Source organism: Arachis stenosperma, chromosome 8 (genome assembly GCF_014773155.1).
Source record: "Arachis stenosperma cultivar V10309 chromosome 8, arast.V10309.gnm1.PFL2, whole genome shotgun sequence".
Lineage (NCBI taxonomy): Eukaryota > Viridiplantae > Streptophyta > Magnoliopsida > Fabales > Fabaceae > Arachis > Arachis stenosperma.
In genome coordinates this window covers 12,722,292-12,736,852 of record NC_080384.1, presented here as the reverse complement: position 1 = coordinate 12,736,852, position 14,561 = coordinate 12,722,292, and the positions used below count along the sequence as shown (strand labels likewise).

The 14,561-nt window shown below is 29.7% G+C and overlaps 2 protein-coding genes across 2 annotated transcripts; one reads left to right on the top strand and one right to left on the bottom strand.

The window, feature by feature from the left end:
* The first annotated feature begins 216 nt into the window (after positions 1-216).
* Positions 217-4,195, top strand: LOC130943607 (delta-aminolevulinic acid dehydratase, chloroplastic). The gene is made up of 12 exons (XM_057871551.1): positions 217-648; positions 779-890; positions 994-1,067; positions 1,479-1,547; positions 1,626-1,709; positions 1,793-1,862; positions 2,117-2,172; positions 2,660-2,781; positions 3,079-3,150; positions 3,293-3,374; positions 3,472-3,549; positions 3,819-4,195. The coding sequence occupies exons 1-12, from the start codon at positions 310-312 to the stop codon at positions 3,984-3,986; spliced, it is 1,326 nt and encodes a 441-aa protein (XP_057727534.1). The 5' UTR covers positions 217-309; the 3' UTR covers positions 3,987-4,195.
* Positions 4,196-4,273: 78 nt separating this feature from the next.
* Positions 4,274-13,099, bottom strand: LOC130943606 (IAA-amino acid hydrolase ILR1-like 6). The gene is made up of 5 exons (XM_057871549.1): positions 12,546-13,099; positions 11,352-11,477; positions 5,431-5,745; positions 5,058-5,186; positions 4,274-4,958 (listed from the first exon to the last, which is right to left on the bottom strand). The coding sequence occupies exons 1-5, from the start codon at positions 13,041-13,043 to the stop codon at positions 4,593-4,595; spliced, it is 1,434 nt and encodes a 477-aa protein (XP_057727532.1). The 5' UTR covers positions 13,044-13,099; the 3' UTR covers positions 4,274-4,592.
* Between the last annotated feature and the right edge of the window lie 1,462 nt (positions 13,100-14,561).

The following is a 14,561-nucleotide window of genomic DNA, read 5'->3' as shown; positions in this document are numbered from 1 at the left end:
TATACCTCATCCATCTTTAACGAAGGTGAGCTCGAACCTGGACAGGTCGAGTTGTATACTTGTAGGGTTCTACAATAGTATATTCAAAAACATAAAAAATAATGATTAATTTTTTATATTCATTTTACATTCAAGTTAATATTAATGATTTAAAAAAAATTAAATGAATAAAGAAATAGAGTGTAGGCGGTTAGGTGGATCCCGATGGGAGGTGTCTTGGAGCTGAGCAATGTTTTTGATTGGCTCCCTCTATTCTCTATTCGATAATAAGTCACTCAGGAAGCTGAGATTTTCAGCTGACATTTCTCGATGCTAATGGCTTCAGCTATCGCTAACGCCCAATTCACCATCATCAACCCTTCTTCTTCTTTCGATTCTCACGGATACATTGGTCTCAGGCCCACCCAACCTTCCAATTTGAAGCTCTCTTCTAACCGCACCACTTCAACCAACCTTCTTCGCCCTCTCCACCTCTTCGCCGTTAGAGCAAGTGATTCCCACAACGGTAACCATGCGGGTCCACTCCACAAGCTTGGCCTCTCCGACGCCGAATGCGAAGCCGCCGTTGTTGCCGGTAACGTCCCGGAGGCACCTCCGGTTCCCCCTAAACCGGCTTCTCCGGTTGGAACTCCCGTCGTCCCTTCACTTGTGAGTCTCCGATTCAATTTCCGAATAGGAACCAAATGTGTTGACTTTAAGCCTTGCGCATTCTTGCTGATGACTTAGAAAAACTTGTTGAGTTAAGCAATTGATTTGATTTGATTTGATTTTGTATCAGCCACTTAACAGGCGTCCTCGCCGCAACCGGAGGACGCCGGCGCTGAGGGAAGCTTTTCAGGAGACGACAATATCGCCTGCGAATTTCGTGTATCCACTTTTCATTCATGAAGGTTGGTCTTGTTTTTACTTGTTTTATGCATTGTTCATGTGTAGTGGAGGTAGTGTAATATGCTATGCTGGATCTGTTTTGATTGGTAGAAATTTAACTTGCAGGTGAGGAGGACACTCCAATTGGGGCTATGCCGGGATGCTATAGGCTTGGATGGAGGCATGGACTTGTGCAAGAGGTTGTTATTTCCTCTTGTTTCTGTATCTCCTACTAAAAGTGCTCTAGTAATCCTCCTTAGCATTACACTTGATTAATTCCCTTTTTATGGATTGGCTTTAATGTTTTCTAGCATTATTCATTTATTTGAGTTACTTATCAGAAGTTTGAAGCTGTTTAAATATGTTCAAGACGTTTAGACAGATTTAATTGTTTCTTTAAATATCTAGGCTGGGAGGAACTTGGCTAGTTTTGTTTGGGTATTCTACTTCCCTTCCTGAATCTGCCTATTACATTGCTTACGTTGTCTTTTTTGTGTAGTATTAAAAATAATCATTAAACACACAAAGTCGATCCTCCCATATAATGCTCTTCTAATTTATATTTGCAAACCACATGGTTGATGATGACATTATGCTTGCCATATCTTCAGGTTGCAAAGGCACGGGATGTTGGTGTTAATAGTGTGGTGCTTTTTCCTAAAATTCCAGATGCCTTGAAGGTTCTATTCTGTTACTTACATACTGTAGATTTTCTGTAGTGTGATTTCAGCCCTGTATGACAGATTTTTTCCTTATAGTCTCCCACAGGGAATGAAGCATACAATGATAATGGTTTAGTGCCTCGGTCAATACGTTTGCTCAAGGATAAGTTTCCAGACCTTGTAAGTGAACATAATTTGAGGTTAATATTTTCTGGTGCTTGTAGAGAGTTAAGCCAATAATATCCTTATCAAACTTTTTTCAGGTTATCTATACAGATGTTGCACTAGATCCTTATTCATCAGATGGGCATGATGGTATAGTTAGAGAAGATGGTAAGAGTTTTTCTTGAGAAAATTAAAACCTATAGTTGTTTAATTAGATTCTCTTTTTTTTTATCAAAAAAAGATTCTCTCAATATTAAAATCTAATATGTTTCTTCTGCCATCTTAGGAACCAGATGCCATGAAGGATATATGTGTTAAATGCTATTAGTAAACATGATTGACTTGATAATTCATAAAACAAACCCTCTGAAACATGAACACTTAAAGTACTAATCATAATTACTATCTTTGATATCTTGTAGGAGTTATTATGAATGATGAGACTGTTCATCAATTATGCAAACAAGCTGTATCCCAGGTAATATGACTGCATTCTAATTGGTTCACTTTCAAATTTTGATCATGTAATGGGGATGATAGTTTCTCAATGTTTTAAAATGAAAGAGGAAAGAGCTGATGCCAAATATAGTAGTAGCAAACCAGTATTATTCCCATCGTTCTCAAATAACTATCTAGCTTTAAATACACACATGGATTACCGAAATGATTATGATAGTCTCAATGTTAGAGGGAGAACAATTGGTGTATTTTGCAATAGTATCATCACTACTAATCCTCTCTCATAATACTAGTAGTCTTCTTTCCATCTACCCTCCTATCCATTTAATTTAATAGGTGTATCACAGGTAAAAAAGTTAATATTGTGTGGAGGTTAATGGTTGAGCATTGCTACTTTCGGATTTCATATGCTTTTTTCTTCTCAACTTCCAAGGGTTCCTTTTGTACTTCTATAAACCCACTAACATTTTTTTCAATCCCTTTGTCTTTATTGACTGTGCAAAAAGGCCCGAGCTGGAGCAGATGTTGTCAGTCCTAGTGATATGATGGATGGTCGGGTGGGAGCAATGCGAGCAGCTCTTGATGCTGAAGGCTTTCATCATGTTTCTATAATGTCCTACACAGCAAAGTAATTTGACTACTAATTCTTTTCCCCTTGTCATATCTTCTTTCTGTGCCATGTTGCATTTGAAATTTCTGAAGGTTTAGTTAATTTCAAATATGTACATCTCAAATTTTTAGGGAAGAAAAAACAGAAATAATTCAAAATTAGTATGTACTTAGGGTGGTATCCGTTGTGTCATTGATCTGTTATAATTCTTATTCAAATGTGTTTATGAAGGGTTTAGATATAGTACCAATTGGTAGATCTATATTGTCTGTTCAACTCACTGTCCTAAAATGTGCATTTATCTGGTACCAACAGGTATGCAAGCTCATTTTATGGCCCATTTAGAGAAGCGCTGGACTCCAACCCTCGGTTTGGAGACAAGAAAACGTCTGTGTTAACTTGAACTTCCAACTTTTTGTTATTTATTTACTTACCCCCAATCCTCCTCCTCAACTTAGAGCCATATATGTAATCAATTTAACATGATTAATTGATACTTTGCTTATAAATATGGCCTTGTGTACAAAAGTTATCAGATGAATCCAGCAAATTACAGAGAGGCTCTGACTGAGATGCGAGAAGATGAATCTGAAGGAGCTGATATTCTCTTGGTTGGTTCCCTTATTTGTGTGTGCATGATCATTACAAGAATGAAACACTGCACGTTTTTTGTATACCATTTTCTAACTTGAAAATATTGGTTTCCAGGTGAAGCCTGGTCTTCCTTATTTGGATATCATAAGGCTTCTGAGGGATAATTCTCCTTTGCCAATTGCAGCATATCAGGTTTCTTCTTTGGCTTACACTAGCACTTGACAAAAATGAGAAATACTAGAGGGTCATCAGAAATACTAAAAATAATAAATTTTGATTGCCCTCTAGTATTCCTCGACAAAAATAACACCATGCTTTGATACTTGTTTAGCGCACTACTCTTTTGTTTTAACAGTTACTGCAATGCAGTAATGCTACTATGTCTTGTCAAATTCTAAGTCGTCCAATTTTTCGTGGAATAATTGAGTACTTATTTATCTAACAATCTTTATGTGTTGCAGGTTTCTGGTGAGTACTCAATGATAAAAGCTGGTGGTGCTCTGAAAATGATTGATGAAGAAAAGGTTATGATGGAGTCACTATTGTGCCTCCGACGGGCTGGTGCTGACATCATCTTGACCTATTTTGCTCTTCAAGCTGCCAGAAGTTTATGTGGAGAGAAGAGGTAAAATTGTTCAAAATATGTAGGGGATAGTTCATTCTAGAAGGCGGACGGAAAGCGTAACTGTATGCCGGTTTTTGTCTAAATGCTTTTCATCTCCATTGCCAACCCGTTGTTGTATGATAAAGGATCCGCTGAAGTGAAAAATGTGGTGTGTTTTGGTACTGAAACGAACTATATGTCGAGAAGCTAATGTTCCTATCGAGTCTTCCATTCTCCTACGTGCTCTTCTTGAATGCATTTTACTGTGTTGAAAGTAACGCCAATTTTATAAAAACAAGAATTCACAGATTTCCTGAAGCTAAATTATTATTATTATTTTATTTATACTCGTGCACATACATATCTATCTGCCTCCAAAAACGCAACCCAAACTTGTATAAAATTCTGGCGCACTCTATTTTTGTTATCATTTATGAGCCTTGCCTCTACATTCCTTAACTCAAAGCAACAAATAAATATAGGGAATATCAGAGAGGGGGGAGGGGGGCGACGGATCAAACTTGTGTCTACCAAATTTTGTACCAAGTTGAGTGGAGAGTGTGAGAACTGAGAAGTGAGAAGAATAGTCATTCATTCCCATTTTCCCAGCATGACTTTTTTATTATTAACTTCACCCATACTCAATGAGGAACCTCTCTGCAATGGTGGCATGTGCTGCTGCACCTATTGGTAGAACATCTTCATCAATCATGAAATGTGGGGAGTGTCCTGTGTGAGTAGACCCCAATGTCTCATTCCTTATCCCTATGTAGAAGAATGCTGCAGGGACCACCTGGGAGTAGAATGAGAAATCTTCAGCACCCATCATGGGTGGAACTACCTTGAAATTCGTTTGACCCAGCAAATCTATGGAAACCTTCTTCACATGCTCATACATTTTGTCATCATTGACTGTTGGAGGATATATGGTGTACTCCTTTTCAAAGAAGTCAACCTCTGCAGAGCATCTATACACACCGGCTTGTTCCACAATCACCTGTTTGAGACAACAATAATAATAGGATTTCATTCCAGCTTAGCTATATATGTGTATTCATTCAATTTAGTATATAACACAATGTAACTTGCTATTAACCTGCTCAATTCTTTCAAGTAGTTGATAAAAGCTGGTGTTAGAGAAAGCTCTGAAAGTTCCACCAAGAACCACTGTATCTGGTATCATATCAAGATTGTTGCCGCCATTGAATGAAGTCACAGAAACAACCTAAATTGCAAATGGGGCTAAGTTCTTAGTATATACCAAATATGGAAAGAAAAAATCCTCTAAAGTGAAGATAATTGTAAAGTAATAAAGTAAGTAGTTAAATAGTTATCATTATTTAATTTATAATTTTTATCATATGTGAGTCTCACTATTTTAATTCAAAGATGGTTAGATTTTCATTTTCTTATTTTACTAATTTTCTAACTTTAGAAGAGCTTGATCTACTAAATATATGAGGCCGTACCTGTGAATCCAAGGGATTGGATTCGCGGGAGACAATACCCTGCAAGCTGATCACAGCGGCTGAACCGGCCAAAACCGGATCGATCGAGTGGTGTGGATCGCCGGCGAGGGCCTTTTTCCCTGTGATCACGGCTCTAAAAAAACCACATCCAGCCAGCAATGGGCCGGGCCTGGACCCAATAATAGCGGTTGGATGCTGATGGGATACATGAACTGCAAATATAGCCTCAACATCCTTCAATGCACCATCTTGTATCATTCTCTTTGCACCATTTCCAGCTTCCTCCGCTGGTTGGAATATCAGAATTACAGTTCCCTGCCATAAGAGCAAGGCCTGGTAGGGTCAATTGTGAATATGGGACAAACAGACAAGCTAGACACTAATTTCCAAATGAGAAACCATATGTATGTTCTCCGTTAATGGTTTCAAATCCCTCAATAAATATTCAAATTACTAGCAACTGTACAAACAAAAAAATGGAATTGAGTGAATATTATTGTATACAAAGTTCTTCTGCACTGATCGAGAATAGGGATTCAAGCAAAAAAAAAAAAAATTCAAATTTATTTAATGCATTTAAAAATAAAAATTTAGTGTCTATTTATTTAGTTACATGTGGTTAAAGTTTTCATTTCTGTTTTTTATTTTTCATTTTTATTTTTTATTTTTTATAAATTTTTTAAAAAAATATTAAAAATAAATAAATCCACAATTATAGATTTGAAGCATGTGTAAATTCTATTTTCAAAACATCAAATATTTCAAATTAATTAATAAAAAGTATAGCCATAGATTAGATTTGTCTCTTTCCATCCCTTAGATAATGACAACAGCATAACCAACTTAATTTGATTTAGTAGTTAGTTCATTAATTCGCTAAAATAAATGTCGCATAATCATTTTAAGACATCATATAATTAGTGGAAGAACCAATTTAATTACCGTTTTAAATATTAACCCTCCAGAATGTGTAAATCTCCTGAAACCAACAAAGTTTACAATAGCTTCAGGTGTGGAGAATAATCTACGCTCTAGACTCTGGTCATCTATGGAAGACTTGTGAAACCTGACACACCTTTACCATTCAGTTACTCACTTCACATTACCATACTCTACTGTTGTGTTAGTACTACTTGGCATTAATTTTAGTGGTAGCATGAAAAGAAAGAAAATAAATTTTATGGTGTCTATAATTTTGTGTTTAATTTTTGTTTAATTTATTTGTTATAATAAATTTTAAATATTTAATAATTATTTATTTTTATATTTATAAAATTAAATATTAGTTTTTAACTCTTTTTAGTAAATTAACAAATACTTTTAAATATCATGTCAATGGCTAAAAAAGAAAACACCAATCCAATCACATGCTAATTCTAATGAGCAAGTAGTAGTGGACCAGATACCATTCTATTGACAACACTGAACACCCTATTGTAATGTCTCATTGCATTGATTCAAACAAATAGCTATTAAAAAACTTTTGAATAGTCAATTTTAAATTAATAATGTCATTTTATTTAACAGAAAATAATATATCAAGTTGAAAAATGTAAATATCCATATTTGATGGTTACAAATTTAATTTTTCTCATTAAATCTATGCAATTTTAAGTAAATTTAAAGAAGTTTAAAATTTGATGTAAAAAAGAAAAAAGAAAAACATATTTGTTCATAGGACTGCACACGAATCAGATCGGATCAGATATAGCCTAAAATTCTATCCGATCCGTACTGCACTCATCGGATCAGATCGGATACAGTATCCACAATTTTTCAGGCCAGATCCGATCCGATTCGATCCGCAAATATGCAGATCGGATCGGATCGGATATCGGGTATATCCGCATAATAAAAAAATTGTTTTCAAATTCTATTTGGCTGTTTTTACAGAAAAAAATTCATTTTTCACTTGTTTAAGCATATTTAATTCTAAAATATTATCAATAAAAGTTCTCTTGAATAACAAAAAAAAAAATAATAACACAAGATTTAAGTTTAATTATTCTAAGTCAAAGTACAACATAAAAAATAAAAAACAAGATATCATAAAATTCATAAAACAACACACTAAAATTCATATCACATTAGGGTTTATTTTCTTAAACTATACTATTTATATGTGATGTGCGGATATGCGGATTTACGGATCGGATTCGCAGATATCACTGGCAAATCTGCAATCCGATCTTACCATAATACGGATCTGATCCGATGACTTTGCGAATCGGATAGTGTCCTCAAAATTCAGATCGAATGCGAATAATTATCGCGAATATGCAGATATTATCCGATCCATGTGCAGCGCTATTTATTTTAGTACAATCCTGGATTCCATTGGAACAAACACAAGGCATGCTCCTGAATATGTATGTAGTCCCTCTAATGTCAGAATGCACAGAAAAGTTTTATGCTCGTCAAGGTTACATTACTGGTGCAATCAAGAGTCAACTTTCCCTTTAATCGAGAGAAAAACTGCGGGGTAGTTCATCATATTCAATCACGTGTTCTCAAACCAATAAAACCAAACAAACTTTATTTAATGTGGTAGATACCATCTTAGGATTCTTAATTTTTGAAAAAAAGTTATTAATTGTGAAGTCCCGATATTTTTTTATTTGTTGTGTCTGCCTATCGAATAATTTAGACATGACATTTTTTAATGTTTATTCGATTCATATATTTTTTTGTGTTTAAATGTGTCTTAATAAAAAATTAAATTAAAAAATTTAAATATAGTTAAACACACTTAAATATCATTATATATTATGTCCAACTTTATTTTTAATATATATTTGTTTAAAAATAATATATATTATTAAGTATTTAAATAAAAAATATTTTAAATATTTTATATCATAAAAAATATTAAAAATAATTAAAAAATTAATTTATATTTTAATATCAATAAAATATTAAAATATTATAATTAATTTAAAAAATATTTTATATTTTATATGTATACTATATTTTCGTATCTTATAAAAATTAAAAATTTACATATTCATTATTATATTGTATTTATATTAGTATTTATACATCATAGATTATTAAGTTAAGTATAATTATAGATAGATAACTTTTCAATAAATTTCTAAGTAAAGAAATAATTGAATATTTTTACTAAACGATAGTAATTCAATTGGTGAAAGGTACTCTGCTTTTATAATTTAAGAACGGGGTCACAAATATAATTTCAATTCGCGGATAGAAATAATTTTTTTTGTGACTTAAGTAGGTTAAATAAAAAAAATTATTTTTTATTATATATTATTGTTAAATTACTTTTAACAGAAACTTTTTTATCATTATAAAAAATAATAATATTATTAAATAATTTAAAATTAAGATAATATCAAATTTGAGAATAACATCATCACTTTTTTAAAATTATTCATTAATTATTAATGAACGTCGATTGGATTAGATCGAATATGACTAAAATTTTGATCTGATCCGTACTAAAATTATCGGATTGTATCGGATCTGATAACCACAGTTTTTAAGCTTGGATTTGATTCGGATATCGGATATATCGGATAAAAATATTTTTAAAAACTTATTTTTATTAAAAAATGTGAATAAAATTCATTTTTTCTATTCTTTTAAATATGTTTACTCTAAAATAATATTAAACATATTTTTCTTAAATAATAAATTAAAATAATATAACATATATGATTATTATTAGTTGAAATAAAAAATAAAAAATATTTATTTATTTATTTCTTTATTTTTTAGATACGCAGATATACGGATCGGATATATGGATACCTACACAAAATTTACAATTTGACGCTATTAGTGTGTGGATCAGATCCGATAATCTTATAAATCGATGCATATCCACAATTTTAAATCAGATTCGAATAAATATCGTAGATATGCAAATAGAATCCGATCCATAAATACCCTACATTAATATCTTTAGTATAAACTACTGAGATTGTATAGTGTATTTTTTATGAATAATTGATTGGCTTGCGATGTATGTTGGGAATCCAAATATCTAGTTATTTAAGGTGAATATAAGATGAACAGAACAAGGTTATCATTTCTCTTTCTACATATAAAGAGAAGGCCAAATGTATAATATGACAGAAGACTAACTCTTGGTTCTCAATTCTTGTAAGATATGAGAGAAAACATTTTAGAGTTAAGAATAAAAATAAAAATAAAAAATTGTGTGATGAACAGTATCACACGTTATAGATGATTTTAGAATAGGCTACAATTTGTAACCTTAGAATTACACAAGAGACAATTTAAAAGTTACTCTAACACTCTATGATTATAAAAATATAAGGCATAAAAATAATTATAATTTTATAGTCACACAATTTCTTCTACCAAAGATTTAAAGTATTGTTCACATGAAATGCTTAATCTTTGGAAAAATAAAATATTATCATTGTGATATGAATTTCTAAGTATAGTGATAATTTGAAAAAATAAATGATTGCAAATAAAAATGATCAACCATAAAAAATTGTGATAACATTGATATCTCAAATTAATTAATTAAAACAAAAGCTCCCTAAAAACAATTTAAGGAATATTTTATTTTCTGAAAATCTTTTTTAGTTAATCTAATATTTAATGTCTTTAACATAAAATGAGAAGGAAAAATAAAATATAATAACTAATAAGAGATAAAGGGACCACCAACCACCCCCTCTAGATGTTTAATTAGTAGAAAAGCCTTCATAGTTTATAGTATGTCATGTAGTGGTTGTCTTGGACTTCAAATTGAACTTTCATAATTACTTTGTCTCTTGGTGAAAAAGAAAAATAGATTTAATTAAATTTAATTCACCACTGAATAAGTAATTTGTATTTACTAACAACCAAATAAAATGTGTTGATATTGTTAGAAAAATTATAAAGATTTTAAAATTGACATGATAATAAAACATTTTTTGCTAACATGAATCATATTTTGGATTTAAAATTTTATTAAAAGTAATTTAATATATAAAAAATTTAATAATGCGTAAATAAAAAATTACTTACATTCAAATTTTATGACACCAAAGTAGAAAAAGACAATAAAAATATAAAATAAATATTACAATCAAAAGAGAAATCCAACCTTTAAAATGACAGAAAGCTAGTTGGACAAATATAGCGTGCGAAGATTCCTTCGATGTTTCTCATAAATGGAAGAACAAAAAGTTGCTAACATTTGGCTATAAATTTTGAGACCGAGTACATGAGTATATGTACTGAATGATGGCACTAAGCACATGTATTGTAATAAAAATATAGAATTGGTTTTACTTTTAATTTTTTATAATTGAACAAAACGATAAATTCATAATTATTATTGATATTTCTTAAATATAAATAAGAGGTAAATTCTATTATAGTTACAAGCATCTGGTCTATTGTTAGAGAATTTTTATTATATACAATACTAAATAAATATATTCTGTATACTTATCATAGAATAAAAATTAAATTATTTATATTTATTAATAATAAAATATATATTTTTCTCGGTGGTATAATATATAATGTATTATATGTTTGTAAAGTAGGGTATGTACTATATATTTCTTTTAAGATGAAAATTATTGTAAAGTAGGATTTAAAAAATTAATTATTATTAAATTAAATAATGTGTCATGTGAGTCCAATAAATTATAAAGAGTAATTTGAGAGAGAATAAAAAAAAATAAAATATTTTTTTATAATATTATATCAATTTTATTACCATGTTTTTTTAATCTTTTATATAGTTGCCAGTTTTATAAAAAAAAAATACAAATTTACTTTTTTTTTAACGTATCTTCTCTTTTAATAGTTATTACATTTTTAGAAGGTAAGTTGAGTGTATGTACATATAATACTGTAGAAAAAATTAATAAACAGACATATAAGCATTTTTTATAAGGTAAGAGTAAAGCGAGAAAAAAAACCTTCAACAAATGTTCTCGAGTTTTCAATATTTTGGCAGCACCCATAAGCATGGCCACATGTGCATCGTGCCCACAAGCATGCATCTTGCCGGCAACTTTAGATTTGTATTCCCATTCCACAGCTTCCTGTATATGTTAGAGTGATTACAGAACAGTTAATACCTATATATTAATAATTTCAGGTAAATGTTTTCGTTAACATTAAAGCAACAATTAATTATTAGTAGAAGTGCAAATCTAACTTTTTTTTTCTCTTTTTTTCTTGTTATTTTTTAAATTAATTTTTTAATTATTTATAAATTGAATTTATATATAACTTTTAATCCTTTTTATTTGTATCAAATTAAATTCACTTTACAAAAAAGAATAGTAAAAATACAAGTAATATAAGACATATTTACTTTCTACCTAATATATTCTGAAGACAATCATATTTTTTATTTAATATAATTGAAAAAAGTATAAATATAATTTGTTTGTTAAGACAATTAGAGATAGAGTAAAATAGTACACAACATAGTACATTATAAAAATTATAGCATCAAATTCAAAAAGAACTGACAAAACTAAAAAGATTTTAAGGTTTCATAATCTACCTCACACAGGCAAAAAAATCTGACAAAATACTAAAAAATATTTGAGATTTTATCATTTATGTCAGGCGAAAAAGACAAATTAAAGATACAATCATATGTACTATGTCAGAATAAAAAAAATAAAAATAATTTCGATATATTAAACATATATATTCATTAATTTTGAAACATTATCTTATAAAAAATAACAAACTTTGGTTAAAAAGCTTTTTATAATTTTTTATTATTTTGATCAAAGTAATGAAATAAAATTATCATAAAAAAATATAAGATAAATAACAGAGCGACATAAGGTAAATAATACCAAAAAAGGCCAAATTTAGAAAAAAAAGAAAAAAGAAAGAAGTTAAGAACTATAATAAATGTATAATTATTAATGCTTTAATAATTTTTATTTTCAATTCTACCATGAAATATTATGAAAAAATTTAAATAATTCAAGAGAAACATCTAAAAAACTGTGTTTTAAAATTTTTATACATTCTCAAGGTTGTAGATATAAAGATAAGGGAAAGGTAAGTTATAATCTCACAACCTAAGAGAAGAGACAGGAGTATAGCATGGTCCAAACGTCCAAGCTAACAGAAGTTGTGGATACCTGTATGGGAAGTGCATCCATGTCAGCTCTGATGGCAACAAAAGGTGGACCATTAGTGCCGATCCACGCACGAACACCTGTTTTAGCCAGTGGATATCGATAACTAATTCTCATCAGATCCAGTTCTTTTCTTATTAAGCGACTTGTTTCGATTTCTTCAAAAGCCAGCTCAGGATTTTGATGGATCCTTCTTCGTACCTTCCGGAGCCAATCCACTGTCTCCGGCTGACGTGCAACCTTCAGCACTGCTTCTGAACATGCCTTATTCCATGAAGATTCACAGTTTTCTCCATCATCGATGTCATCTGCAGATTCTGTTGTGCGATGTGTGGCGTTGTTGCTCTTGTTGATGGCGGCTTCAGATGATGGCGGAACACTCTCTTTGTGACCCGAGAATAGGAGACTATTGTACACTGTAGAAGGAATTTGTTTAGCCGATAAAACTATTGGTGAAAGAAAAATTAATACGAATAAAGTTGAAGAAGTGAGAATTTTCATGTTTTCTATTTGAATTGCAAACAGAGTAGAAGGAGGAAATAACAGAGTGTGAGAAATAAGTAAGAGGATGGAAAAAAAATTAGAAAGGAAGAAAAAAAAAGTAAAGAAAAGAATTTTAACACGTGGTTATAAAATAAACTGAACATAAATAAAGAAGAGAGAGAAAAATAAAATTTTTTTAATTTAAAATTATTATTGAGTTGTTTAATATTTTTGTTACAGTGATATAGGTGACAGATAATTGAAGCACGTGATACAGAACGTTGAAGAAAGACAGAGAAAGGACCTGCTACTTTTTCTGCTCTTTTGCAAAGGGGAGTGACCGAAGCCATTCTTTATATGACAAATTGTTATTTAGACTACTATTTAACCTTTTTTCAGGTACATAATCATTTTAATATATTAATTAATACTTGTATTACAAATTAAAATTTAGTTTTGATTAATTGAAAAAAAATTATTAAGACGTGTATTTATTCTTATTTAGTAGTAATACATTATAGATTGGAGTGTATTTTTTGTGCTTGCCTTCCAACCGAGGTATTACTATGAATTATTCAATTATACAAAATCTATACTTATTTATTTTATTTTCTTTTTATATTAATTATTTCTTATGTTCATTTAAAAATTAATATACTTAGTTAAAATATTTCAAATAAATATTTTTTAATACATTCAAAATAAAACTTAAATTTGAGAATAATAGAGTACTACTGATATACTCTACTGTTTTTATAATTTTAAAAGTTTATAGCAATATATATTTGATAACGTTGGAAAATAGTCAAACAAAATACTGGTAAGTATACTAACTTGCACAAGAAAAAATAATAGATAGAAATTCTTATATTATTGAAGCAAGTACTCCAAATTAAACTTCATAATAAATAATAAAAAAGTATAATATTTTTAATAAAAAATTAATAAAAAATAATTCATAGTCATCAGAATTTTAAGGTGCGACAAAGTTCACAACAGAAAATATAAATGAATAAATGTAGTGACAAAATTGTACTACTACTTTTGCCCCACTTTTTAATTACGAATTTAATTCTATGTGACTCTAATAATACAGACAATTTGTCCTTCTTAAAAAATATTTCCTATTATGGATAAAATTGAACGCACCTGATGAAAGAATGAAATAAATGTATTTTTAGTTTTTATTTTAGATAAATTTAATGAATATATAAAGATATTTTTTTATATTTTTCTTGATTAATAGGATTACTAATAAAAAAAACTATGTTTAGTTTTGTAAAATAATATCTGTTTAGACCAAATAATATTTTGAGAATATAATTAATGTTCGAATGAAAACTGATATTATATATGTAGAGTTATACTCTCTATCATCACACTCTTTTTATTTATTTATCTATTTAATATTCACATAAAGACAAATTTATTTTAAGTATATAAAATTACATATGACTATATTTGTTATTACCAAGTTTGTTATTGAACTAAAAAATAATTTGATTTAAGCTAAAAAAAATTATTTGTTTGGATATT

Excerpts from the sequence above, each read along its gene's own strand:
- LOC130943607 (XM_057871551.1), top strand. The coding sequence starts at position 310 with ATGCTAATGGCTTCAGCTATCGCTAACGCCCAATTCACCATCATCAAC. Across the intron at positions 649-778 it reads CTCCCGTCGTCCCTTCACTT|CCACTTAACAGGCGTCCTCG; the intron begins GTGAGTCTCCGA and ends ATTTTGTATCAG. Across the intron at positions 1,548-1,625 it reads AAATTCCAGATGCCTTGAAG|TCTCCCACAGGGAATGAAGC; the intron begins GTTCTATTCTGT and ends TTTTCCTTATAG.
- LOC130943606 (XM_057871549.1), bottom strand. The coding sequence starts at position 13,043 with ATGAAAATTCTCACTTCTTCAACTTTATTCGTATTAATTTTTCTTTCA. Across the intron at positions 5,187-5,430 it reads CCAATCCCTTGGATTCACAG|GTTGTTTCTGTGACTTCATT; the intron begins GTACGGCCTCAT and ends TTTGCAATTTAG. Across the intron at positions 4,959-5,057 it reads TACTTGAAAGAATTGAGCAG|GTGATTGTGGAACAAGCCGG; the intron begins GTTAATAGCAAG and ends TGTCTCAAACAG.